The sequence below is a fragment of the Oreochromis niloticus genome, linkage group LG7 (assembly GCF_001858045.2).
Source record: "Oreochromis niloticus isolate F11D_XX linkage group LG7, O_niloticus_UMD_NMBU, whole genome shotgun sequence".
In the NCBI taxonomy this organism is placed as follows: Eukaryota; Metazoa; Chordata; class Actinopteri; order Cichliformes; family Cichlidae; genus Oreochromis; species Oreochromis niloticus.
This window is the reverse complement of record NC_031972.2, coordinates 28,232,662-28,259,480: the sequence shown is the minus strand read 5'-3', so window position 1 is coordinate 28,259,480 and position 26,819 is coordinate 28,232,662. Positions and strand designations below refer to the sequence as shown.

The 26,819-nt window shown below is 42.0% G+C and overlaps 2 protein-coding genes and 1 long non-coding RNA gene across 4 annotated transcripts in view; 2 read left to right on the top strand and 1 right to left on the bottom strand.

Moving 5' to 3' along the window:
* Window positions 1-22,140, top strand: part of LOC102076730 (phospholipid-transporting ATPase ID) — a 48,093-nt gene extending 25,953 nt beyond the window's left edge. Inside the window, exons 3-28 of the mRNA XM_019361265.2 lie at window positions 7-65; window positions 384-497; window positions 880-978; window positions 1,079-1,140; window positions 1,251-1,323; window positions 1,421-1,491; window positions 1,581-1,663; window positions 2,406-2,564; window positions 7,977-8,065; window positions 8,216-8,409; window positions 8,525-8,733; window positions 8,826-8,869; window positions 8,949-9,114; window positions 9,560-9,748; window positions 9,841-9,956; window positions 10,066-10,230; window positions 11,008-11,119; window positions 11,390-11,495; window positions 15,280-15,430; window positions 15,940-16,123; window positions 16,249-16,472; window positions 16,664-16,747; window positions 16,860-17,105; window positions 19,514-19,652; window positions 19,791-19,921; window positions 20,099-22,140. Coding sequence (XP_019216810.1) covers window positions 7-65; window positions 384-497; window positions 880-978; window positions 1,079-1,140; window positions 1,251-1,323; window positions 1,421-1,491; window positions 1,581-1,663; window positions 2,406-2,564; window positions 7,977-8,065; window positions 8,216-8,409; window positions 8,525-8,733; window positions 8,826-8,869; window positions 8,949-9,114; window positions 9,560-9,748; window positions 9,841-9,956; window positions 10,066-10,230; window positions 11,008-11,119; window positions 11,390-11,495; window positions 15,280-15,430; window positions 15,940-16,123; window positions 16,249-16,472; window positions 16,664-16,747; window positions 16,860-17,105; window positions 19,514-19,652; window positions 19,791-19,921; window positions 20,099-20,356 — 3,527 coding nt within the window. The 3' untranslated portion in view covers window positions 20,357-22,140. The remainder of the gene's footprint in view (window positions 1-6; window positions 66-383; window positions 498-879; window positions 979-1,078; window positions 1,141-1,250; window positions 1,324-1,420; window positions 1,492-1,580; window positions 1,664-2,405; window positions 2,565-7,976; window positions 8,066-8,215; window positions 8,410-8,524; window positions 8,734-8,825; window positions 8,870-8,948; window positions 9,115-9,559; window positions 9,749-9,840; window positions 9,957-10,065; window positions 10,231-11,007; window positions 11,120-11,389; window positions 11,496-15,279; window positions 15,431-15,939; window positions 16,124-16,248; window positions 16,473-16,663; window positions 16,748-16,859; window positions 17,106-19,513; window positions 19,653-19,790; window positions 19,922-20,098) is intronic.
* Window positions 8,960-26,819, bottom strand: part of LOC109202827 (uncharacterized) — a 20,417-nt gene continuing 2,557 nt past the window's right edge. Inside the window, exons 3-4 of one of the 2 annotated variants that reach the window (XR_002062792.2) lie at window positions 19,834-19,904; window positions 8,971-9,096 (exon numbers count right to left, since the gene is read on the bottom strand). This is a non-coding gene — a long non-coding RNA (uncharacterized LOC109202827). Of the gene's footprint in view, window positions 9,097-19,833; window positions 19,905-26,819 lie in introns of both variants that reach the window. The other variant, XR_002062793.2, reaches the window with a different exon arrangement.
* The window catches only part of LOC100710384 (phospholipid-transporting ATPase ID), a 16,974-nt gene continuing 13,623 nt past the window's right edge, over window positions 23,469-26,819 (top strand). The window contains exons 1-5 of the mRNA XM_005470364.4: window positions 23,469-23,823; window positions 25,799-25,883; window positions 26,064-26,119; window positions 26,356-26,469; window positions 26,632-26,730. Coding sequence (XP_005470421.1) covers window positions 25,829-25,883; window positions 26,064-26,119; window positions 26,356-26,469; window positions 26,632-26,730 — 324 coding nt within the window. The 5' untranslated portion in view covers window positions 23,469-23,823; window positions 25,799-25,828. The remainder of the gene's footprint in view (window positions 23,824-25,798; window positions 25,884-26,063; window positions 26,120-26,355; window positions 26,470-26,631; window positions 26,731-26,819) is intronic.

Here is a 26,819-nt window from a genome sequence, read left to right as displayed (position 1 = left end):
TCACAGAGAAGGAGAGATGCTTGCGGGCTAATGACAGAACTTTCAACCTATCTTTCCGCTATGCTGTAAGTATATAAACAAATGTTATCATGCCTATTCAGCAGATAACAAGAGGAGCTTTGGACACACCCTCAGCTTAATGCTTTGCTTGCTTGGATTTGATTAATCTGTTAAAAGAAATGTCAAATATCACAAAGGAGTAAATATAATTTTTAGGAAATTAATAGTGCAATTCTCAAAATCTTAGGATTTTTTGTTGGTATGTCTGCCAAACATAAATTAAACATTAAAAAACTTTATTACAAACTTTATTAGGTCACAGTGATTTTTGTTAAACTGACATCAGTCATGTAACTTTCCTCTGTCGATTTCTTTAACTTCAGAACAATGCCATCAAGACCTCCAAATACAACATCTTTACCTTCCTGCCACTTAATCTTTTTGAGCAGTTCAAGAGGCTCGCTAATGCCTACTTCCTCTTCCTCCTTATCCTTCAGGTAGACATGTTGCCATTCTTGTCAGAATGAATTGCATGCTTAAAAATAGTTATTTTATGCTGTAGATAGTTATGTGAATGCAAATACTGGCTTATAAAACAATCAGAGTTCATTCTCTATATTTTTCAAATTTTCAAATTTGACTTAAAATGTGAAAGAACTTGTATTTTCTTTTGCTTTTTTATAAATAGATTTTTTTGAACAAATGCTATTTCCAAATGTTATTAAGTTTGAACATACATGGCATACATAAATAAAATGAAGCAACTGTAAGTTTTTCAGTTTTAAGAATCTTGAAAGATATTATCTATGCAATGAAAGAGTGTGTTAATCTTTGTGTGTGTGTGTGTGTGTGTGTGTGTGTGTGTGTGTGTGTTGACAGTTGATCCCACAAATCTCCTCTCTCTCATGGATCACCACAGGTTTTGCCTTAATAGTGGTGCTGTCTATAACAGCAGTCAAAGATGCCATTGATGATATAGTAAGTTGAAATCGGTAAACGCAACAGAGAAAACCAAAAATAAGGAACTAATATCAGATTTGTAAGCAAACAGTATCTTTTTCTTGTGTCAACTGAGCAGAACAGACACAAATGTGACAGACAAGTGAATAACCGGAAGGTGGACGTCCTCATGGATGGCCAGTAAGTCTTTGGAAACACAAATGAAAAAGAAAAGAAGACCTTTTGTGTGAAGAATGATGCAGTTTTGGATTCATTTCTGTGTTTTATGCCTTTGTTCCCTTCCCTGACAGACTCAAAAATGAAAAATGGATGAATGTTCAGGTTGGGGACATAGTCAAACTGGGGAATAATGAGTTTGTCACAGTAAGTTTGGGGAGGCTATAGTAAAGATTTGAAGCAAGTGAAAGAAATTCAGTTCAAAAGTAAGTTCAAAACTAAACTCAGTGCTTTTACTTCTTAGGCAGACCTTCTGTTGCTGTCTAGCAGTGAGCCCTTTAATTTAGTTTATGTGGATACAGCTGAACTAGATGGGTAAGTGTGCTGTACTGTGGTGTTTGTGTGAATGCTAGGTTGACAACTAATGTCTGACACTGTCTTGGATTTCCCCTGGTCTCCCCCAGAGAAACCAATCTGAAGGTGAAACAGGCTCTGACTGTAACTGGAGAGTTGGGAGACAACATTGAGGCATTGGCTGCCTTTAATGGTGAGAATCTGAATGAAACAACACACGGTCTGATTTGTAAAAGTGAAACCTGTTTGTGTCATTGGGAAATGTAATATGAGAGCAAAACTAACAAAGATTTTTTGGGGGTTGATAGCCGGTCAGCTGAGTTAAGAATTAATGCAAGTACCAAAATAAATAATGAAAAAATGCATAAATGCAAAAAATAATTATTTTAGGATAGACCAGTATTTCATCTTTGAACTGTTTAAGTTTCTACTGATTGATTGTATTTCTTCATGCATTGCTTTTTTCTACTAATGTAACAATGGGATCTTGGGTTTCATTTAATTGTTTGCTTTGTTACCTGTTCACCTGCTAATTAATACAGACATCTAACCAGTCAATCAGATGACAGCAATCCACTGCATCTTGGCATGTAGACATTATTAAAATGATCTGTTGAAATTTAAACTGACTATAAAATGTGGTAGAAAGTTGATTTAAAGGATTTAGAATGTTCCATCGTTGTTGGTGCCAGATTGGCTAGTCTGAGTATTTCAGAAACTGATGATCTGCTGGGATTAACCCACACAACCATCTCTAGGGTTTCCAGAGAATGGTCCACAAAAGAGAAGATAGCCAGTGAGCAGCCGTTCTCTAAGCGAAAATCCCTTGTTGATACCAGAGGTCGGAGAAGACTACCCAGACTGCTTCGAGCTGTCCTCTAACTATCCTGTGAACTGTTTAGAATTATTTGTTGACACTGATCTCTGTTTCTCAGGCGAAGTGCGATGTGAACCTCCCAATAACCGTCTAGACAAGTTCAAAGGGACTCTGACTGTGAACGGGGAAAGATACGCCTTGGACAACGACAAAGTGCTGCTCAGAGGCTGTACTCTCAGGAACACTGAGTGGTGCTTCGGTCTGGTCATCTTTGGAGGTACACTGTGCACTGCAACTGTGTACAATTTGCACTTTGAGTGATGTTTTTTTGGTCTAGCCTTTATTGTTTACTCTGATACTGATGTATGAAGTTGTACATAAGAGACTAGAGCAGGAAGGGGATGCGGTTACATCAGCAAAAGTATGCAGAAGATAATCTGCCACAGATTCTAGAGTGTGAAGTTCTTAAAACAACAATATCACAGTAATGACATATTAGTGGTGTCTCATTTAGGCCATTCTCCTTCTAAGGCTAACCAGTCTGGAAACATACTGTGGCGAGCTCAGACACGGAGGAGACAGAGGTTTCTTGGGAGCACCCGTTTATTATTCTCTGCCGAGAACCCTGCCGCTACCTCCCTCCTCAGCGCGGCAACAACAACACAACAACAAAAAAAGGCGCTCTCTCACCGGAAAACACAGTCGCCGAGAGAGCGCGTCACTCATCACCATAACAACATGACAACAGAAACAGAACTATAATAACAGAACCCCAAAACAGCCCTGACCCGCTACATAGCCCCCACCTAAGGGGTCAGTCGTCCCCGACAGCCCCATTACCCCACACAAAGTCCTGTAAGTGTCCAGGTGCCTTCTTTTGGCGCACCGGCCGGTCTCGACCAGCAGGGGAAAAGTCACTAGGATCAGAACTTGGGGTGTCACCAGCATCCCCTGCCCCGGAGCGAGCGGTCGGTACGGTGAAAGCCTGTCCCGGTGCAACACCACCATGCGCCCCGGGCCCGGCATGCGGATACGGTACACCACTTCCGTTAGCTGCTCCACGACCTCCGCCGGCCCTTGCTAGTGACTGCACAGTTTGGGGGACACTCCTCTCTTGCGAACCGGGCAGTACACCCAAACCTTGTCGCCAGGCACGAAAGCTCCCCCTCGGCACCTGGTGTCGTAGGCTCTTTTCTGTCGTACTCCGGTGCTGGCCTGGGCCTGGCGGGTGTAGTCGTGAACCACCTGCAGCCGCTCCCTCAGCCTCCTGTAGTAGTCCATCTCTGGCCCACCGTCAATCTCCGGCTCGGGGGGGACCCAAACACCAGATCCACAGGCGTCCGGAGCTCCCGCCCAAACATCAAAGCGGCAGGCGTGCACTGGCTGGACTCCTGAACCGCAGTCCGATACGACCAAAGGACCAGGGGCAGATGTCGGTCCCAATCCCGCTGGTGGTGGCTGGTGAGAATGGCGAGCTGGGTAGCCAGTGTGCGGTTAAAACGCTCGTCCAAGCCGTTGCTTTGCAGGTGGAGCGGTGTGGTTCTCGTCTTCTCCACCCCCAGCCGCTGACAAATCTCCCCGAAGACCTTCGATTCGAAGTTGTGCCCCTGGTCACTGTGGAGCTCAGCTGGGACCCCAAAACGGGCGAAAATCTCCTCCACCAGCCTCTCTGCCGTCGTCGTCGCACTCTGGTCCTGCACCGCGTAGGCCTCCGGCCACTTTGTGAAATAGTCCATCGCCACCAGCACGTACCGGTTCCCTGACTCCGTAACGGGGAAAGGCCCTAGGACGTCCACTCCCACTCGCTCCATCGGGGCCCCCACCAAGTATTGCTGAAGGGGGGCAGTGGAGCGTTGAGTGGGGCCCTTCTGCGCCGTGCAGGTGTCACAGCAGTGCATGTGAAGTTCCACATCCCGTCGACAACCAGGCCAGTAGAACCGTCCCCTGAGGCGGCGGAGAGTTTTGGCGTTCCCATAGTGGCCTGCCCCCACCGAGCCGTGGACAAGCTCAAGCACCTGCGACCGCAGCGACCGAGGCACCAACAGCTGCAGGAGATCTCTGCTCTGACCGGGGGCCCGCCATCTCCGGAACAGGAGGCCGTCGTCGGTCTCCAGGTTATTGTGCTGGGAGTAGTAGGCCTTCACCTCGGGCTCCTGACCCAACACCCCCGTCCAGTCTGGGCGTTGCGCCGCCTCCAGCCAGGCCCCCACCTGAACCAACGTTGCGTCGGCCTCCTGCTCCCGCTTCAGCTGCTGTGTTGTCAGTGGGAGCCACCCCCCTCCGCTGGCTGTGGCCTGAGCAGTAGCCCCCCCCAGCGCCTCCCGGGCCCACTCCTCCTGTCGCAGACAGTAGCGGCACTCGACGGCCATGCAGGGCCGTCTGGAGAGGGCATCAGCGTTGCCATGCTGCCGACCTGCCCGATGCTGGATCTCGAAGTCGTAGCCCTGAAGGACCTCCAGCCAGCGGGCCACCTGACCTTCTGGGTGTTTGAAGTTCAGGAGCCAGGTCAGAGATGCATGGTCAGTGTGCAGGAGGAACCGGCAGCCGTGCAAGTATGGCCGGAAGTGCCGCACCGCTAGCACTACGGCCAGCAGCTCCCGCCGGGTCACGCAGTAGTTCCTCTCGGCTCGCCCCAGAGCACGGCTGAAGTATGCCACCACTCGTTCTCCGGCCTCGCCCTGCTGGGAAAGGACCGCCCCAACTCCTACATTGCTAACGTCAGTGTCCACAATGAAAGGGTGCCGGGCGTCGGGGTAGGCCAGAACTGGGGCTCTGGTGAGGGCCTCCTTCAGCTGTGCAAAAGCCGCAGCGCAGGCATCACCCCAGCCAAATGGCTGGCCCTTGTCAGTCAGGCGGTGGAGGGGGCTGGCTATCGTCGCGAACCCCTTGATGAACCGATGGTAGTAGGAGGCTAGGCCCAGGAAGCTCCGCAGTTCTTTGACGTTCGAGGGAGTCGTCCAGTCCCGGACCGCAGCCACCTTTGCGGAATTGGTGGCGATACCTTGAGCGCTGATCACATGGCCCAAGAACGTAGTCTCTCTCGCCAACAGCCGGCACTTCGCAGGGTTGAGCCGCAGCCCAGCTTGACGGATGGCGCTGAAGACCTCGCTCAGGTGAGACAGTGCACTGTTGAAGTCGCCACCGTGCACCAACAGGTCATCCAGGTACACAACACAGCGGCTACGAGGGATGTTCACGAGCACCCTCTCCATCAGCCTCTCAAACGTCGCTGGCGCATTGCAGAGCCCAAATGGCATGACCCTGAACTGCCACAGCCCCTGTCCAATGGTGAATGCAGTCTTAGGCCTTGCTTTGGGGGCTAGCTCCACCTGCCAGTAGCCGCTGCGTAGGTCGAGGGAGCTGAACCAGCTGGAGCCGGTAATGTAATCCAGGGCCTCGTCGATCCGTGGAAGCGGGTATGAGTCCTTCTTGGTGACTGCATTGAGACGGCGAAAATCCACGCAGAACCTCGGGCTGCCATCCTTCTTCCCCACCAGGACCACGGGTGCTGCCCATGGGCTGTTGGATGGCTCGATCACCCCAGCCACAGCCATCTCACGGATCTTTTCCTCCGCCACCTGCCGTTTTGAGAGGGGCAGCCGGTGTGGGCGCAGACGGATGGGTTGAGCAGAGCCGGTGTCGATGGTGTGCTGGACCAGCCCCGTCTGCCTGCAGTCTTTGTCACTGGCAGCAAAGATGTCCACATTCTCGTCCAGGAGGCACCTCAACCGCTGGCGCTGGTCAACGTTGAGACCTATGCTGCTGCGCTGCCACAGGTCACCAACAGCCTCGGTTGTCTCGGTCGAGGGAGATTTGTTGGGCTGAGAGGCCGGGGCTGAGGTGAGTAGAGATGACCCGGAGCCACCGGCACCCGAAATCTGCTGAGCGGCAGCTGCCCGACGCCTGTCTCGTCTGGCTGTCCCCTCCGCTCCCTGCTTTTGACCGCACTGGAGGGCAAGAGTCTCTGTGCCAAGAGTGATAGCCCGCTTTGCGGTGTCGACGCAGGCCCCCCAGCGGGTCAGCAGATCAAGGCCGATGATGCACTGGTCTTGAATGTCAGCAAGCCAGAAGTCGTGCACCAGCTCCAGATCCTTCACTCGGATCCGCAACGGTTTCTTCCCCCGCATATCAGCCCTCTCACCCGTCACTGTCATCAGCTGGGTGTCGGTGGGGGACCAACCCTTCACCAATGGCCCGGACGTTCCAGGGAGCACGCCAGGTCGTATCAGGGAAATGGTGGACCCCGTGTCCACCAGGGCCTGGCATGGCTGGTCCTCAACACAGCAGCTCAGGTAGAGTCCCTTGAGGTGCCCAACTCGGCCCACCACCGTGCATCGTCCTTGGAGGGGGGCAGGAAGCTGGAGCGGTGGTCCCCTCGCTACACCGCTCCCTCCCCGTTTCCCTGGGGCTGCGTAGTCCTGGTCTTTGGGGCAGGTGCTGGGCAGTCACGCGCCACGTGGCCAGGCTCATCGCACCGGTAGCAGCGGTCGGTCGGTCGACGGGGACGCCTCCGGGACACCGAGGGTTGCAGCTGGCATATCTCGGCGGCCTCCCCCTCCCCGTCGCAGTCTGCGACTCTGATTTGGGGGTAGTTTGGGGGGGGCACCTGCTGGTTAGGTTGCGAGGTGAACACCAGCTCGGCCCTCTCAGCCTCAAGGAGCGCCTCACGGAGAGTTTGAGGCATGGCCAGGCGGACGTGTTGGCGTAGTCACTCTGGAAAACGTCCTCGCAGAAAAGCATGCAGGCTAAGCTCCTCACGGGCTGCTGCTGGGAACTCCGGGTAGCCACGACGAGCATGCAGCAACACGTCCGCTGCAAAGGTGCCCAGGCTCTCCCCCGGCCGACGGCTCCGGTTGGTCAGCTGCTCTCTGCTCTGATCAGTGGAGTGCCGCTGCCCGAATCGCCTCTCGAGTGCTATGGTGAGGGCCTGGAGCTCATGCTGCTCTGACGGGGCTAGGTCAAGGAGTACCTGCAGTGCATCTCCTTCCAATGCTAGCGCTAGGTGTGTAGCAGCCTCTTCATCGCTCCAGCCATTATGCCTCGCGGCTAGCCGTACTTGTGAGAGGTAGGGCTCTAGCGGGGTTAGCCCGTTGTATTTCGGTACCTTAGCTGGCGTTGCAGGCATCACTGCTTGCTGTCGGGGGCTCGGTGTGTCGGTCGACAGAGGCAGCCCATGACACATTGCCGTAGCGTCTGTCGCGACGGGCCGCCGCCGCGGTGTGCTCGCGCCGTCGGGACCCGTCGGGGGACTTACATGGCCGCTCGCTTCCTCTCTCCTCAATTGCCAGCTTCCCAAGCAGCGGATGCTCTCCTCGACAGCTTCCTCCAGCCTCCGAATGTCTCTCTCCATTATGGCAAGGGTGAGCTATCCCACTTCTGACACCAATGTAGCGAGCTCAGACACGGAGGAGACAGAGGTTTCTTGGGAGCACCCATTTATTATTCTCTGCCGAGAACACTGCCGCTACCTCCCTCCTCAGCGCGGCAACAACAACACAACAACAAAAAAAGGCGCTCTCTCACCGGAAAACACAGTCGCCGAGAGAGCGCGTCACTCATCACCATAACAACATGACAACAGAAACAGAACTATAATAACAGAACCCCAAAACAGCCCTGACCCGCTACAATACTGAAAACTGTATCTGCATCACTGTCAGTGTCTCAACATCACATTGAACCTTTCCAGGTCCTGACACTAAACTGATGCAGAACAGCGGAAAGTCAATGTTCAAACGGACAAGCATTGATCACCTGATGAATATCCTGGTGTTATGTGTGAGTTTACACAAGCACAAATACAAAGAAAGTCACATAAAGTCTGAGCTTATAGATATAGAACTTAAAGACAGTGATTAGTTTTTCACCTGAGTGCCTAGAGTAATATTGTTTGAATAATCAAGAAGTGTGATATTTTTATTCCATCAGATCTTTGGTTTCCTTGCATCTATGTGCTCCATTTTGACCATTGGCAATGCAATCTGGGAAACAAACGAGGGCTCTGTGTTCACTATGTTTCTTCCTCGTGAACCGGGCATTGATGCTCCTCTCGCATCGTTCCTCATCTTCTGGTCTTATGTCATTGTCCTTAACACAGTGATACCAAGTTCACTCTATGTCAGGTAACTTTCAGCACAGACAAAAAATGAAACCAGAAAACAACGGAAGTTGGTTTGGTTTGAGACTTGTGCTAATATGTATCACATTTTGAAATTTTATTTTGTTCTACATTGTTAGCGTGGAGCTCATTCGTCTGGGAAACAGCTTCTTCATAGACTGGGACAGGAAGATGTACTATCTTAAGAAAGATACTCCAGCTCAGGCAAGAACCACCACACTCAATGAGGAGCTCGGCCAGATTAAATACATCTTCAGCGATAAGACTGGCACTCTGACACAGAACATCATGACTTTCAACAAGTGCTCCATTAATGGAAAAGCTTATGGTGAGCAGCTTTGCTTGTGTAAAAATTAGTGAGGCAAATGGAAACACATTGGTTGAACAACTGATTTTACAGTACATTTATCATATATTCAGGGGACCTCTATGATTTCTCTGGACAAAGAGTGGAAATTACAGAGGTGAGAGGAAACTGCATGATTGTGGAGCTTATTTAAAGGAAGTATTGATCCAACTTTGTTGTTTTGGATTTTCTTGCAGAGGACAGAGAGAGTGGACTTCTCCTGGAACAATCTGGCAGATCCAAAGTTCAATTTTCATGACCACAGTCTGGTGGAGATGGTGAGAGGTGGAAACCCTGAGACTCAGGAGTTCTTCCGCTTGCTATCCCTGTGTCACACTGTCATGCCTGAGGAAAAGAAAGAGGGTGAGGGGTCCCCTTAAAGACATCTTCATGTCATTTACATTTCAGGAGATTTGCATTGCAGCTCCTCATGATAAATAGTCCTGAATAATTCTCATTATTTGTAACCACTTAGAAAGCCTTACACAGGCGCAACTTCCAGAACTTCCAGCATTGTTATGAAAAACCTTTTAAACTGTAAAGTCTAAAATATCCCAAACTCTGAATTCAGTGCAATAAAATAAACAGATAGGAAAGGGAATTCCCTATAGGCAAGCAGACTAAAAATATGAAAGGAACTGAATTACAGAGAACATAAATTTGTGTCTATGGGTGGGATTTGAGCCAGTACTCAAATCCCACCCATAGACACAGAGGAATGTAATAATGTGCTCCACCATGCAAAATTCCAAATTTTAAAAAATATATACCAGTTGTCAAAAATTTTCATCTCTGTTTAACCTGGTAGGGGAGCTCAGTTATCAGGCTCAGTCTCCTGATGAAGGCGCTCTGGTAACTGCTGCAAGAAACTTTGGATTTGTATTCCGATCACGCACACCAGAGACCATCACAGTCGTAGAGATGGGCAAACAAGTCATCTATGAACTTCTGGCCATTCTGGACTTTAATAATATGAGGAAGAGGATGTCAGTGATAGGTGAGAGGAAGTAGATATAGTTTTTTTTTGTGTCGCTATTTTCAGTGACCATACATTACTTCAAACTTTGTAACTTTCCCTGTGACTTCCAGTGCGTAGCCCAGAGGGGAAGTTGACTCTGTACTGCAAAGGTGCGGACACAGTGATTTTTGAAAGACTGCACCCCTCCTGTAACAAACTGATGGAAGTAACCACTGACCACCTCAATGTGAGTGATCCAAAGCATATAAAAGCAGCTTGAAGCTAAAGTCAATGAAATTTTATTATAATTAATGTAATTTAACATCTGACCTCTTTCAATTATCAAACAAAAACAGGAGTATGCAGGTGATGGCCTCCGTACATTGGTTCTGGCCTACAAAGACTTAAATGAGAACTACATGATAGATTGGAAACAGCGCCACCATGAGGCCAGTGTTGCCATGGAGGGACGTGAAGAAAAACTTGATGAACTTTATGAAGAGATAGAGAAAGATATGATGGTTAGTACACGTGCTGAAAACTTTGTCAATTGCTAGATAGACTGACATACCAATTTGCTGCTTGATTACCTATTGGTAGTTACCATGGATACCATGGATATCAAACTCACTTTACATTATGGCCCACAATTTAGCCCAATTTCATGTTAAATGGGCTGGACCAGTGAAATTCAGATTGTCCCCTGTCAGTGTTTTACTACACATTTAATCCCTGAGATATCTTCCAATAAGAAAAGTGCAATTTCAACAGTACGTCTCAGATTTTCTCATATGATGAGAAATGCTTCTGTATTAAACTAAAGAAATTTATCAGCATGACTCTTTGAGCTTAAATTGTAAGAAGTAAATATGTAAAGTTACAGAAAAGTTCATTGACCAGACTGTCCTCTAATTATAAAATAGAAAGGTTTTGTTAATTCAGAGGAATTGTTCTGACATTTAATTGTTTACCTATTAATTCATTTACTTGGTGTAGTATGTATATGGCCATGGGGGAGGTCTTTATCAGTAGAAAAAGCCTCAAAAACCTATGAAAATACAAGTGAAAGTCCATAATTTATTCCATCCTTCACATTTTACAAAGCTGTCCAGCAGGTCAGGTTAGAGTCTATGCCAGGCCAGTTCTGGCACCCAGGCCTTATATTTGACACCCCTGGTTCATATTGTACGTTAATGTTACAGTGAAACCAGCATCATTTGTGGTAAAGGTATAGGATGGCTTCATTGCTTTGCTTTATCCAGCATCAGTTTAAATCACAACTACATTTGTGGCTTTAGCTGTTGGGAGCGACAGCTGTGGAGGACAAGTTGCAAGACGGTGTGCCACAGACCATTGAGCAACTGACTAAAGCTGACATCAAAATCTGGGTGTTAACTGGAGATAAGCAAGGTCAGCGCAACTTTTTTTGTCTTTTTAAACTATGCATTTCAAAGTTGATAAAGACTGCATTATGATGTGTAATACATTCTTATGTTTCTGCCCTCATTAATCTACGCACAATTTCAGAGCATCAACAGTTTGGTTTCAAGTCACAGATCTAATATACATATCGACAAATGCTCTGAGTCGTTTCAGCTTTTGTTTGCTGTAAGATTGACTTTAAAGATTTATAGCACCTAGGTGATTGAGAATTCTTCTTCTTTTTTTTTTCTTCAACAGAGACAGCAGAAAACATTGGCTATTCCTGTAACATGCTAAGAGAGGAGATGAAGGACGTCTTTGTTGTCTCAGCCAACACTGCTAAAGGAGTCAAAGAGGAGCTACAGTGAGTCAGTTAGAACCAGATGATGATTGTATTCTGCCAATCGGAGGATGTTTCAGCATATGAATTAGTGAGATAATTTGTCACTATGAACTTCAATAAACTTACTAGAAAAACATGACCAATAACTCATTCATCACAAATTCAAGCCTTAATGCGTTCCTTTTCCTGTATACAAAACCCTGCCCTTTAGTTACTTTTCTACAGCTGTAAAGCAAATAGGTAGTTGTTGCCGTTCTAAAACAACAGATCCTTGTTTTTATTAAAATAAAATCAGACTTTATATTTCCTACTAGTGACCATAGATTTTATTAGACAAATTGACAACTGTTGCTGCCGGATTTCATAACTTGCTATCATAAGCTAATTCTACCACAACTGAATGAAAAACCTACTGTAAATGAAAAACTAATAATAAACTACCCAGTTTATCATAGCCATAAGCTAATTCTACCACAAGAAAAAATCTATAAAACAGTGATTCCTGAGATTAGGGACAAAACAGGTTTTAATTTTCAAAAAAATATTTTTTGATTTTTCAAAAACATATTTACATATAATTTTCCACTCCTATGTAATTTCGATAAATTTAACATAACGGCTCCAACCGATAAGTCCCAGACTTTTTGTGCTCAATTCACCAGGGCAGTCCCAGACTGTCCTGTCCAGATTTCTAAACCTAACTCAATTTGCCAGCATGCCCAATCAAGCGCAAAAATAGGAGACTCTAACTCCTAGCAATTTTGGAGATTCCCCAGTCCTCCCCGGTTTGTCGTACCGTACTATCCCATTAGTCGCCGCTAGGTCAAGGGTAAACGTCTTTATCCAGGAGGGAGCGTTACCTCCGAGAAAATGCGCTTCTTAACAGACGCCGCTGTCGTTCTAGAAGAATTTAGAATAATTTGAAACAACAATCTACCCCCAAAACAGGATTAAGATTGAGGCAGATCTCCCGTTGTGGACATAGGGGACTCTAACCCACAAAAATGACCATCACACGTAGACCAAATGACCAACGGGACTCTAACCCACACAATGACCAAATTCCCTATCACTCTAAGTTCACTTAGCAGTCCAACTGCTTTCTCTTTTCATTCCTTTATTCTCATTACTCAGTACTGTCACTTATACTTCATTATCATTACTTCAACCGGTAAACCTCATGAAAACTTCACCAAAATCAAAACAGACATTCACCAGTAATTTTCAGTGAGTAGACTTTCATTTTGTCATGTCCAATTCTGGCACACTTTGGAAAATTCAACAGGTATGTGCCTTACCTTTGTATAAGCCGGCTTGTCTCTCACTTTCAACCACTGACTCGTATCTGCCTGTCCAATCACCACGGACCCCGGATCTCTCCGTCTACACCAAAAATTCCCCTCTCACCGGACGAGCCCCCAAATGTTAAGGTTCAGATATTGAGGGGAAATCCAAAAATAACCACAGATCCAGGCTGGTGCAATTAGACGACATTTTAATGAACACATGTGTGAGTTCAACAGCCCAATCGGTATTGAACTACTTTACAATAGTCAGACAAAGGCTTTATAGGGTTAAGATAGTACAGCCCCCTTTTCTGTTGCTAGGCAGATTTAATACAGCATACGTCAACTCAAAACCACAAACGTTCAGTTAACTTTGACATAGTTTTAAAAAGAACATCTTCTTCGGCTCGGTGCTTCCCCTCAGCTCGTCTTCGCTGTCGCTTATCTCTGGGACATCTGGTGTACTTCCTGGAACAGACTAACACGTACGCACCCAAACTTTGCAGTTATAAACTCTTACCTATATAAATGAGTCTATCTAATATGTGTGTGCGTGCACGTGCGGGGGCGCGTGCGTGCTGTGTACTGCGTACGTGTCATAACCTCTCTCACTATATGTGTCTGTATGTGTGTGTATGGGTGTCTCGCCCTTAAATGCTCTCTCATCTCACCCGTTGCACTTCTGACCTTTCCCCAGAACAGCGGCTCATCCTTACATGTAATACCCTAACTGGAACTATATATGTAATATGTTGAGTAAATGTTTAATCAAGAGCCTCTACTAAAAGCTTAATACAGTTTCATAACCTACTCACAGTACTTGCCCTCAGACTCTGGTTTCAGTTTCGCTTCTGCAGAAGATGCCTTGCAGAAGTGTTTCCTGTCTCATTTTGGCACAGAGTATTTCCTGTCCCTGCAGCTCAGTTTCTCACCCACTGAAGACTTCAGTGTAAGAATATAAAAACATTCAAAAGCCTTTAAAATTATAGATTCAACTCAACAGTTGAAAGTGGTTCTTCTTGGACCTGTAATAAAGACTAATATAATACCAATATATTTGAACATCTGAATGCATCTGAACGCAACATCACTATTAATAATGAAATGGTAATGATGATTATAAAAATAGCAGCAAATAATAGCAGTAAAATATTTCTCCTCTTGACATTACACAAAGTTTTGGCTGTCTCACCATGTTTTGGTGCCATCTTGTTTTTCATCAGTTGCTTACGGCCTCTACAATCTAACTAAATGAAGCTCTTTTTTACAAAAAAAATTAATTAAATCTTGCATTTCATCGACTGTGGTGTTGATGCACTATGGTTGTGACACAGGGTATTATCAGAAAGGTATGCAATAAATGAAATGAAAATAAAAAACTTATCAGAGCAGTGATCTCATGGCATGTGTATCAAACAGGAAGTAGTAAAGGCGTCCTCAGAGTGTAAGCTACTCACAATAATTGCTGATTTTTTTTGTACTTTTTAAAAAATCTGATGGTGTTGACAAAAACTCTGGACACGATTTTAATCACTTAAAAAATATGTAAACGAGAGCCATGGTGTTTAATTTTACATTACTTTTAATTTTTTTTTCTGTATTTTAATATTATCACACCTGCTTCTAGACAATGGATTTTTAAGGTACTGGTAATGTATTTATCATTTAAAATAAAAATATATGTGTTAAAAAATGCAGAATCATACTTTTGTTGTGTAAACATTGCCTTGGTTTATCTTTTACTCAGTTGGGTTAACACTTGTATGCATATTTTTAACCCCAAAATTGGGTTTTATCTGACAGACATGTTTTGACCCTTATCTCAAGAATCACTGAAAAATCATTATTCTGACATTTTAATGTTCCAAAGCATTTGTAAGCTAATGTCTTCCTAAGTGGCATTTGACTACCGCTGTATTAGCTAGACATTTATTTTTATAGACAGTTATTTTTTACTCATTACCTTAGAGATAGCATGAGGAGGTTAGTGATTTGGGAGGGATAGAGAGTGGAGCCACTTCTCAGCCGCATCAAAACGAGCCAGTTGACCTGATTCAGACATCTTAGGGTTAGGGTTAGACATCTTAGGATGTCTGAATCTAGGATGCCCTGGAGCAGATGCAGAACATGTTGGAGAACTTCTCTCAGTTGGCCTCAGTGTTCTCTTTATTGACCACTGAGAGGGAGGTCTTGTCCACTTAGACTGTGGCAGGAAATTAATGGTGGATAGTTGAATAGAGGAAAAAACCCCAAAATAATAGTTATACAAATGAATATACAATATGTGAAAATAGAGTAAGTCTCAAAAGGTTTGCTAAAAACTGTAAATAAGAGAACGGATAGTATTTGTCAGCTGTCATAGGGCGAGAGGCGTACCCCGCCTCTCGCCCTATGACAGCTGGGATAGGCTCCAGCGCCTCCTGCAACCCTGAAAAGGATAAGCGGAAGCGAATGGATGGATAGTTAACAAATGAATTGTGAGCTTTTTTATCAAGTCATTTTCTCTGTCATATTTTCAGGAATGCACGAAGAAAAATGTGTCCTGAAGCAGCAGAGGAGCCATCTGTGATTAAATCTCGAGTAGGCCTGTTTTGGCTTAAAAAGACAGAGACTGTGCAGGATGAGAAGGTGGACGGAGATTATGGACTAATTATAAATGGGCACAGTTTGGTAAGACGGCTTTTTTAGGCACATTATTGTTTTCAGCAACCACTGAGAAACCTCTGCAGGTTGACCTGTTTTGTTTTAAATGAGAATCCAATGCATTATTATTATAATGCATTGGATTTATATAGCGCTTTTCAAGGCACCCAAAGCGCTTTACAATGACATTATTCATTCACGCTCACATTCACACCCTGGTGGAGGCAAGCTACGGTTGTAGCCACAGCTGCCCTGGGGCAGACTGACAGAAGCGAGGCTGCCATATCGCGCCATCGGCCCCTCTGGCCAAATTTCTGGCCATGTTTTGTTTATTTTATTTATGTAACTTCAACAGTAGAGGTTGCAAACTGTGTAATCAGAAAGTACATATTGTTTTTTTAAAGTCTGATTCTCTTATGTTTCTTAAACTTAGAAATGAATATAGAAATGAATAGAATTCTCTTGAGGTTTTAAGGTTGCACTACAGAGTCTTGACAGATGACCTAACTCCAATCCCTTCTTCCCTTCATCATCAGGCCTTTGCACTGGAGAAGAACTTGAGGCTGGAGCTGCTGAGGACAGCATGCATGTGTCAGACAGTGATTTGCTGCAGGGTCACTCCTTTGCAGAAGGCCCAAGTGGTTCAGCTGGTCAAGAAATACAAGCAGGCTGTCACTCTTGCCATTGGGGATGGGGCCAATGATGTCAGCATGATAAAGGGTAACCTGTGTGAAATTACTAATACACAAAGCTGTATTTTCATTACAACCAATCAGCTGGGAAATGTGTAGTTGATATTGTGTATTTTGTTATGTATTTTATTTGCTTCCTTTTCTGCTTGTCAGCTGCTCATATTGGTGTAGGTATCAGTGGGCAGGAAGGCATGCAGGCAGTGCTGTCCAGCGACTTTTCCTTTGCCCAGTTCCGTTACCTTCAGCGCCTCCTGCTGGTGCATGGCCGCTGGTCCTACATACGCATGTACAAGTTCCTTGGATATTTCTTTTACAAGAACTTCACTTTTACGCTTGTCCAATTCTGGTACGCCTTCTTTTGTGGTTTTTCTGCAAAGGTGAGATATATGTATTGTAACTATACTATAATCCAATTTAAGTGGCTTTTTTAGTGGGACATAAAGTGTTTCTTGATTTCAATGAGAGAAATGCAAAAGAATTTCAAATGACCCAGGACAAAGGAAACAAGTAAAGTCACGTTCACATTTTCTTAATGTTGTTCTTAAATATTCATCATGGTTGTTCATAGACTGTGTATGATGAGTGGTTCATCACCTTCTACAACATGGTTTACACAGCTCTTCCAGTCCTTGGCATGTGTCTCTTTGACCAGGTATGTAGATTACAATTAACTATCAGTTTTTGGTTGACTTACATAAACCATACTCAGGTCTCTGTGTCCACTGAGCTTTCTCATCTCTTTCTCGAAACCTTGTTTTGTGCAGGATGTAAATGACCGTTGGAGTTTACAGCATCCGGAGCTCTACACTCCAGGCCAGAAGAACCAATACTTCAATAAGAAAGCTTTTGTGAGGTATCTGATTCATGGCTGCTATTGCTCCTTAATCATCTTCTTTATCCCATGGGCTTCCATGAATGACGCAGTCAGAAATGATGGAAAAGACATTGTGAGCCATCCATCTTTTGCTTTCCTGCTACAGACCTGTTTGCTTGCTGTGGTGCACACACAGGTGAGAACATAGAGAAGCACAGAATTATTTATCCCCTTTTTTTCTTTCTTTTTTTGTCAATAAACTGCAGTGCTTTGAGAAAACATCACATTTGACAGCTTGATTTTATAGATTTCTATATCATAAATCCATGCACCCTTGCTGGACACTTCACTATGTGCACATTGTTACAATTAGTTTGGACCCCGTTTTCACTGCAGAACTGCATTTAATCATTATGGCAAAGATTCAACAAGGTGCTGGAAACATTCCTCAGAGATGTAGGTCCATATTGACATGACAGCATAACACATTTGCATATTTGTCAGCTGCACATCCATAATGCAATTCTCTCATTGCACCACATTCCAAAAAGGGCCATATTGAATTGAGATCTGGTGATTGTAGAGGCCATTTGAGTATAGTGAAGTCATTGTCATGTTCAAAGAACCAAATTGAGATGATTTGAGTTTTGACGTGGTGCTCTATCCTGCTTGAAGAAGCCATCAGAAGATGGGAGTACTGTGGTAATACAGAGATGGACATGGTCAGCATCAGTACTAAACAATCCTGAGCTGGTACTAACTAGGGGTGGGTTTCAAAAACTGATTTTCCAATTAAAGTTGATTTTAGCTTTAATAAAGCGATATTGATTCATTAAAATCCTGAATCGATATTGAAATATAAATGTATTTTGCCAGAAACGCCAGAATCTCAGGTTAAACCTCACAAAACTATTTCAACAACCACCAAACAGCTAACGCAGTAAATGAAAGCAGGTAAACGGATTCAGCAAAAAGACGTAAACGCAAAGCGCGGACCCGATGCATCAGAATCAGTGAGATGTGGCTTTCTTGCCCGACGGCACACAGACATGCAGTTGGAGCTGAAGGCCGACAGCTCACAGATTCTGATGCGTCGGGTCCGCGCTTTGTGTTTACGTCTTGAAGCTGCAGGTTTCATCACTCTCCAACCAAAATTAACTGAACCAGCAGCAAAACAAGATCAAAACTAAGTTTCACATTTCGCTTCACATAAACATCGTCATGAATTCCCTCCTACTTTTGCTGTTTTGCTTCCACCACAATAAAATCACACTTTGTAGGGCTCTCTCTCCCTCTCTGTGTACTTTAAGAACAGTTTCCCATCTAAAAATCTCTATTTTTTTGCATTATTCGCTTGCTTATTACCCACCAGTCTACCCTGTCGGCCACTGTTTTTTTTTCTTTGTTAATGACTTCCGACAAGAAAGCCTCGGTTCTGCTTTTTAATACCGAAGAAATGTAAACTTTTTAAAACTATGCCAAATTGCAAACGCTTAGTTGTGTCTCTAATAAAACCTCTGCAACTTTGCTCAGCTTCATTTCAGCAGCATCAGGTAATGTTCATATGTTGAGTCATGGTTTTCTTTCGTTTTTGTTCTACTGGAGAATATTTTTAAAGTTATCTGCTACTAAAAAGTCAGGGCAGGAAAAATTTCCTTCATGTTTTTCTGTGTTTTAGCCTCAGTTACTTTGACACAAAGGCATCCGCTGTGATGCCCTCACCTCTGATGAAGTCTCACAAGTGTCAGTACTGATAAAAGATCAGAATTATAATATTTCTGACTGTCTGAGGCAAAATTTCCCCGATTCGAATCGAACCAAATCGAGATCGTGGATTGATTCCAATTCACAAGGTCCAATCGATTCTAGAAGTCAGTGACAATACCCAGCCCTAGTACTAACAGTGTGCCAATAAAATATTCCCCACACTATTTGACCTGTGTTGATACAATGGAAGATGGATCCATGTTTTCATGTTTAAATTCTCCAAATGTTAATTCAGAACCTGAGACTCATCAGAGCAGCTAGTGATTTTCAATGTTCTGTTGTCTGATTTGGGTGATCCCTTACAAACTATAGTCATGGTTTTCTGTTATTAGCTGACAGGAGTATTACCCAGTGTGGTCGTCTGCTGCTGTAGCCCATAGTTTGATGTGTTGTGTGTTTAGTGATGTTCTTCTGCATACATTGGTTGTAACAACTGGTTGTTTGAGTTACTGTTGCATTCCTATCAGCTCAAAGCAGTCCTGCCATTCTCCTCTGACCTCTGACATCAAGGAATTTTTGTCCAACAAACTGCTGATCACTAGATATTTTCTGTTTTGGACCATTCTTTGTAAACCATAGAGATGCTTGTGTAGAAAAATCCCAGTAGATCAGCAGTTTTTAAAAAACTCAGCTGAAATGGTGTACCTAACAAAGTGGCAGTATATTAGTCTGTTGTAACAGATAGACTTCCATTCTATCTCAGTCAGTAATTTTAATTGTGCACCAGGACACTAACAATGGTGATTATAATAATAACAATAATAGTAGTAGTAATAATAACAATAATAATAATAATAATGATAATAATAATAATAACAATAATGTTCTACTTTTCAGCTGTGTGTTGACACCTATTACTGGACAGCAGTGAACCATTTTTTTGTGTTGTTAAGCACGATAGGCTACTTTGCCATCTCAGTCACCATGTACAGCAATGGCATGTTTTATGTCTTCACGTCTTCTTTCCCCTTAATTGGTAAGTACATTTAGTGCATTTAGTAAGGAGGCTACTTTAATGTTAACTTTCTGAAGTTTTTTTCTATTCTAAAATTTTTGTACTTTAAAGGAGACCTGAGTATATGACTCATGTGATTGTGTCCTTTTTGGATTTTAGGTGCAGCAAGAAATACTTTGAACCAGCCTATAGTGTGGCTCACCATATTCCTGACATTCCTCCTCTGTATCCTGCCTGTTGTTGCTTTCCGCTTCATTTTTATACAGCTTCGTCCTACCATTAATGACAAGGTAAGAAAAAAATAAATAAACTGAACACATAAAGCATCTAAGACGTTCTTGTCTTCTATGCACCCTGTGCACTATAAAGTAGCATGTAATTTAACTGAGTTTGAATAAATGTATCCATAGTAAAAAAAAAAGTTTGCATTAAAAAAAAAAAACAAGCCCATGTTTCTTTTTTTCTAGGTGAGGTATAAGATGCGTACAGAGGAGTTGCCTGCACCTGCACCTCGTCTCCCACTGAGAAGGCGTAGTACTCGGTCAGGCTACGCCTTCTCTCACTCCCAGGGCTACGGTGATCTGGTAACATCTAGAAAATTCCTGATAAAACGCCCCCTAAAGATGACAGCTCTGTTCACCCAGACAGACTCTTCCATACTTCAAAATCAGCCACAGCACTACCGCACTATTGCTGAGGAGCTTGAGGAGCCACAGAGTCCCTAGCCTGGTACACAGGTACTGAAAGACTACAGACATAACTTCATAATTTTGGAGCCAACCTGGTACTGAAGACAAACAAAACAGGGTAAATTTAAAATATATTGTGGTTTCCAGATAAAGTCTGTATGTGAAACACTGTGTCAGCATAAAATCTAATGGTGTCTTACAATGTGTGAATGTTGATTTGTTGTTTTTATGTAAAATGCTGAGTCGTTATAAAAATGAAAAAAATAAAAAAATAAAATTTGCTTGGTTCTGAAATAGATTTTCCAACAACATAGCTGAGAAATAAAAATTTATTTATTTATTTTGACTTTTAATGCAATGTATATAACAAACATTTAAATGAGAACACAGTTCACTTCTAATATACTATAAAAGTAGATTTAAAATAAAACTTAAGTTTTAAAGTTAAACAGGTTTCATAAAAAATAAAAAGGATATTATCCTGCTCTATGCATCAAACTGCCTCTTGTTGATAGTGTGTGTGTATGGTGAGTGGCTGATCACCTTAGACAACATGGTTTCATACAGTTGTGTAACAATCAGACTCATTCTGAGAAAAAATACAAAAACCTATACTTACAAAACACGCAACTGCAATGAGATTGTGTGCTGCACACAGATTTCTTTTGCCTTTATTGGTTGTTTTATTTCCTATATGGTGAAATGTAAAGAGCAAGAATGACAAACTTTTGATTTTGTTTCCAGTTGAAATCTGTTTTCCTGCCCCCCTTCCCCCCTTCATTTTTACATGTATAGTTGACACACTGTGGTTATTTGTATGAGGATTTTTGTGTGTGCTGTTATTCTGTGTTAATAATTTAACATTCAGTCATTCATGAACGCGTGACTTAACTTAACCTGGTACTACAACATTCACAGTGTTCACAGTGTACAGCCAGTCATTAATCTTATCTCTGTAACTGTTCTTTTTTTTTTTTTACCTTTTCATAACCCTATCTTTAAAAACAGGAACCAAAGGTGGAAAGAAACACTTCCAAAAACAACAAGTCAGTTAAGTCCTTTATGGCATTAATATGTATTTTGTCAGTTATAAAATCTGAAGACAGAAACTGGGATACTGAAAAAAACGTGTTTTTTATTTTTATTTTTAAATTTTATAATTTAAATTTGGTAAGGTATTGAATGCTGGAAAAGGTGTCTAAAAAAGAATATATCTATCATTTGTAATCCAGGCTTCAAGCAGATTTTGATTAGGCCTATAGTCATTTACAGTTGTTAATCCACAAATTCTATTCAAAGCAAAAAATAAAGAACTACCAGGTAATATTCAGAGTATGTTTTTTTAAAAGAAGGAAGTTATAAATTAAGGGGTTTTTGTAACTTCAAAACAGGGAAGGTACGTACTACAAGAAAAAGCTTTGGTGTTTCTGTTCATGGAGTGAAACTGTGGAACAGTCTGAATATGGAATTAAAGCAATGTCCAAACATTAAACAGTTCAAAAAGAGTTATAAAAATATGATCTTCTCGAACTATAAAGAAAGGGGAAAATATCGAAATTAAGTGAATGTCTCTATTTAAAAAAAATCATGATGTGATATTATAGTATATCAGAATTCTGTTCACTATTTTTATTACAGATTATATCAGTAAGGAAGCTGACTAAATATTAACTGATAATTTATGGCAAAGGGGTGGGATTAAATAAGTGTTTACCTTATCCCACTCCCTTTCAACATGTAAATGAATCAGAATGGTAGCAATATTGAAATGTATTGACTTTTGTATAGTATTTTTTTTCTCTCTCTTATTTTGTTTTCTAAATGTACCTGTATATTGTTTACATGTTTGAAATAAATTAACAATCAATCAATCAATCAATCAATCAATCCATTGGACCATGCGTCAGGATGGCTTTACTCATTTTCTTCATAATGTTAAGACTTTGCTCATACTTTGAGTGACAAATTGCACTTTTTAGTTCCAGTTGATCATCATTAGTCACCTGAGCTGTAATGCATTTGTTTATGAAAAACAGAAGCATTGGTGGGGCTGGTATAGTGTATGTGTGAGCTTCCTCTTTGCCAGTAGAGCCCTTCAAAATTTACTTTCTCACCTTGGTGATTTCTTATTGCCTTTATCAATCAAGGCCAAAGCATTTTATCTGCTGAAAATGTTCAAGAGGTTGTTACAGTTCCTGACTGTATCTGTCAGTAGGCCGAAGTTCCTCTCAACGGCTACATGAATCTGACAGCAGTTTTATGTCACACTAGTTTCTCAACCTCTTGTTAACCTTATTTTTTTCTGTCTGTCCTGTAATGCTGAAAGTACCTAAGTGTATCTCAGTCACACACTACGCAAAGAACAATTAGTTCTATGTCAAAAAAAAGGTGAATCAAAGAAAAAGTCTTTTAAATAAATGTCAGGTGTTATTTTGATAAGCTTATTTTCATCCCGTGTGTTTTGACCCTTTAAGGGACGACACAATGAATACTTCAAATTTAGGAGATTTGGGGAAAGCTGATTCAACTATTCCTTTCTGCCAGGGTTCCTTCAGTAACAAATAATGTCTCCTGTGTTACTGCAGTAGGCTTCAAACAGGACAGAACATCTACCTGTTGTGAATCATCCGTCTGCTCCTGTTTCACGTGTGGTTTCATCCTCTTTATTAGGAAGTGTTAGATCACAAAGCTCAGCCTTCTTCCTGATACTTCACATCCTTGTGTTGCGGATCAACACAGTTTACTTTATTCACTGTATGCACAAGTTTAGACCACATTGGACCAGCTAATGGCCTCTATCAAAGAACTGGCCCTTCAGTTTTACTCTCATTACTGCAAATTCTGTATTATGCTCCAACAGTTATTAAATTCTAATGGGTTACAGATCAGATTTTCTCTTTCCTCACAGCCTTTCTTTTAATCTTGACAAATACAATAACTTATCTATGATATGCCTTTCCATTATTTTGAGATCAGACTGTTAAATGTCAGCAAGCTCCATATTTGGTGACAATCAGTATAACAATGCATTATTTTTTTATGCTTATGAATGAGTCAAAACGTGACCTGAATTTAAGTCAACTGCTCAATTTGAGCATGCGCATCTGTCACGGGGTGTGTTACATACCTGACCGCCCAGGTCACAACCGTAATGCTACCTCTGATTGGCTGAACTTCTTCCCAGTTATTGCTGTTTTACCGCACCTACATCCTACACTGAGTCGCCATCCAGGTCCAAAGATCACTGCACTGTTCAAACAAGCCCTGAGTTGCTAGGCTAGGTGGAGGGGCATCACAGCCCAGTTCTTCCTGGATGAACCTGAAAGCTCTACTGTAGGCACCTCTCCCACCACTTGGTACCTGGATTGGTACCTAGCGTGGGTTAACTTTATCAAAGGCAGAAATAAAAGGAAACTTTAAAATCTTAAAAACCTCTTTTTTTCCAGCCTGTGCTTGTGTGTGAGCAGGACTTTGAGGACAGAGGAAATCATAATTTTGTTGAGGTATGTGGCTGATTTACATTTCAGACCGTAGAAGTGTGTTTGATATCCTGAATGTCATGAATAATTATCACAAACAAGCTCACAATTTGAACCCTTGAAGTTTGACCTAGATAGGTCAGATTCACAACAGTTATTTAATATTATTAATATTTAATATTAAATCAGTCTTAACGAAAAAGAAGCCAATAAACTTAACAAAATTTATTGGCTTCTTTTTATGCTTGAAGATTCCATAAATTTATTAGGTAACATTAGAGGTTATTGTCTAACCTCAGACTCACTTCATTATTTTTAAATTGCTATTGATTACACTGTCAACATTTCCCATTCTCACTGTTTCTATTCAGAACTTTACTTTGCAAAAAGAAAACATGATGAAAAACACAAGCAGTACTTGTATGTTATAATGGAGACTTAAAGGTGATGAACAAACCTGGTTGACTGGCAGAAATGATTAAAACGGGAGTGGTTTTATGTCTTTATAGCTTGGTAACACAAATAAAGTCTGGAGAGTGGGTGTACAGCGCAGTGAAATGTATTTGCCGCCTTCTTAACTTCTTTTTTCTTGCACATTTGTCACAGAATAATTTTTTATGTTAGACTAAGATAACTGAGAATGTAAATGCAGTTTTTAAATGATGATTATTTTTATTAAGGTAAGCTAGCCTATGTGGAAAAGGTAATTGCCCCCTAATCATAACACCAGGTTGTGCCACCCTTGTCAGCAAGAACTGCAATCAAGCATTTGTAATATCTGAGAATGAGTCTTTCACGTGGCTGGGGAGGAATTCTGGCCCACTCGTCTTTACAGAATTGTTTTAATTCATTCATGCTGGTGTGTTTTTGAGTGTGCTTGAACTTCATGGCACAAACATTTTTTTCTAGTATAATGCAGAATTAATACTTCCATCTGTTACAGCAACTTGTCCAGGTTCAGCAGCCTAGATAACAGCAAAAGCAGCCCCAGACCATCATGCTACTACCACAGCAATATGTGACTGTTGGTGTGATGTTCTTTTTATGAAATGCTTTGTTAGTTTTATGCCAGATGTAACAGGATATATTTTTCAAGTACGTCCACTGAATGTTTTCCCAAAAGTCTTGAAGATTATCAAGATGTTTTTTGGCAGGTTTGAGACAAGTCTTTGTGTCGTTTTTGGTCAGCAATGGTTTTAACCTTGGAGCTCTACCATAGACGCCATTTTTGTCCAGTCTCTTATTGTTGAATCTTGAACATTGACCTTAACCGAAGCAAGTCAGGCCTGCAGTTCTTAAATGTATTTTTCTGGATTCGTCTGTGGCTTCATGCAATCTCTAAGGAATTTTGCTAGACTGGCCACTCCTGGGAAGGGTCATCATTTTAAAAATTGCATTTTGTATTTACTCTGTCTAATTTTCAAATCTATTTACCCTATATCTATATAGTTATATTTAGTAGTAATAAATAAAGTATAGATAGATAGATATAGTATGTAGATGATGGTAGTTGATTACTACCACCATCAGCACTGTGCTGTTTTGGTGAAAGAACAGTGTCTGTCATCAGTCAGCGGCTATATTCACCCAATATATTAAAAAAATAAAATAATGAATTGAACAGATTGCATGTAAAACTTTAAGCTTTTTAAAGATGCTGTCAGAGCTTTTAAGTGTTTTTTTTTTCTTCATTTTGATTTCCATCTCACTTTCAGGAGTCTGTTATGCCAAGTGTTGCCTACATGTTGACCACCTGTACTTTTTTCTATTAATCCTTAAATCCTATTAATTGTTAAATATTTACATACATTTTTTTTTTTTTTACAGTGAATCACAATTCTACTCAAACATGACCTTCCATGTATTAACTGATTCCCTCTTGCTTTTGCAACAGTTTCTCTTTTCATTTGCTTTTTCGATATATGTAAGCCACAAAGGAATGACTCTTTGCCTCGCTACATAGGTCACTGTCATAAAAACACATGCATGCTTTCCCTAGGTTGTAAAACATGGAAATACTGACATAAAGATGGGATCTGTAGTGTCACGCTTTAACCGGGTACGTGGAAAAGGGAAAAGCGAAGGTAAGCTCTGATGCATGCAGACTTTCTACTATGGGCTGAATAACTGTTATGTTTATCAGGGTTTTCTTGTTTGAAAATATTCCTGGACTACTGGGTTTTGAAACTAGTAGTAGATTTTTTTTTCCGTAGCGCTCCTTTAACTTATTGTAAACTCTCGCCCTCCGTGTTTTATTTTCACAGAGGAGAGACGCTTAAAAGCTAATGATAGACCTTTCAATTTATCTCATGGCTATGCTGTAAGTATAAAAACAAATCTTATTATGAATATTCATTAAATACCATGGATATAAGAGATTGTTTGAAAGTCGTACTGAGATCGAAAGCATAGATTGCTACTTCACTGTAATATTTACAGACATATTTAAATACTGTCAATCGCAAATGTTTGAGTTTTTTTAATTTTTTTGGTTATTTGGTTATGAAAATTACATACATCTCAGAGACTAATATCTGGAAATTTCCTCTACTTTAGAACAATGCCATCAGGACCTCCAAATACAACATCTTCACCTTCCTGCCGCTTAATTTATTTGAGCAGTTCAGAAGACTGGCTAATGCCTATTTCCTCTTCCTCCTTATCCTTCAGGTATCTCTACAGAAAGTGTAGAACCATTTCTGCACATTGTAGAAACATTGTCAGTAAAATGTCCATGCGTCATGCAATTTAAGTTTATTTAGCTTGCAGATGATCAAGCTAAATGATCATTGTACTAAAATAGTGTGTGTCTTTGTGTGTGTGTGTCCACAGTTAATCCCACAAATCTCCTCTTTGTCATGGTTCACCACAGCCGTCCCTTTGGTTTTTGTGCTGTCTATATCGGCAGTCAAGGATGCCAATGATGACATAGTAAGCAGAAATTATAAAAATTGGAAACAGAATTGAAATCGTATTTAACTAAAAGAGAATCTCACTCAGTATTAGGAAAGAGAAAAAAT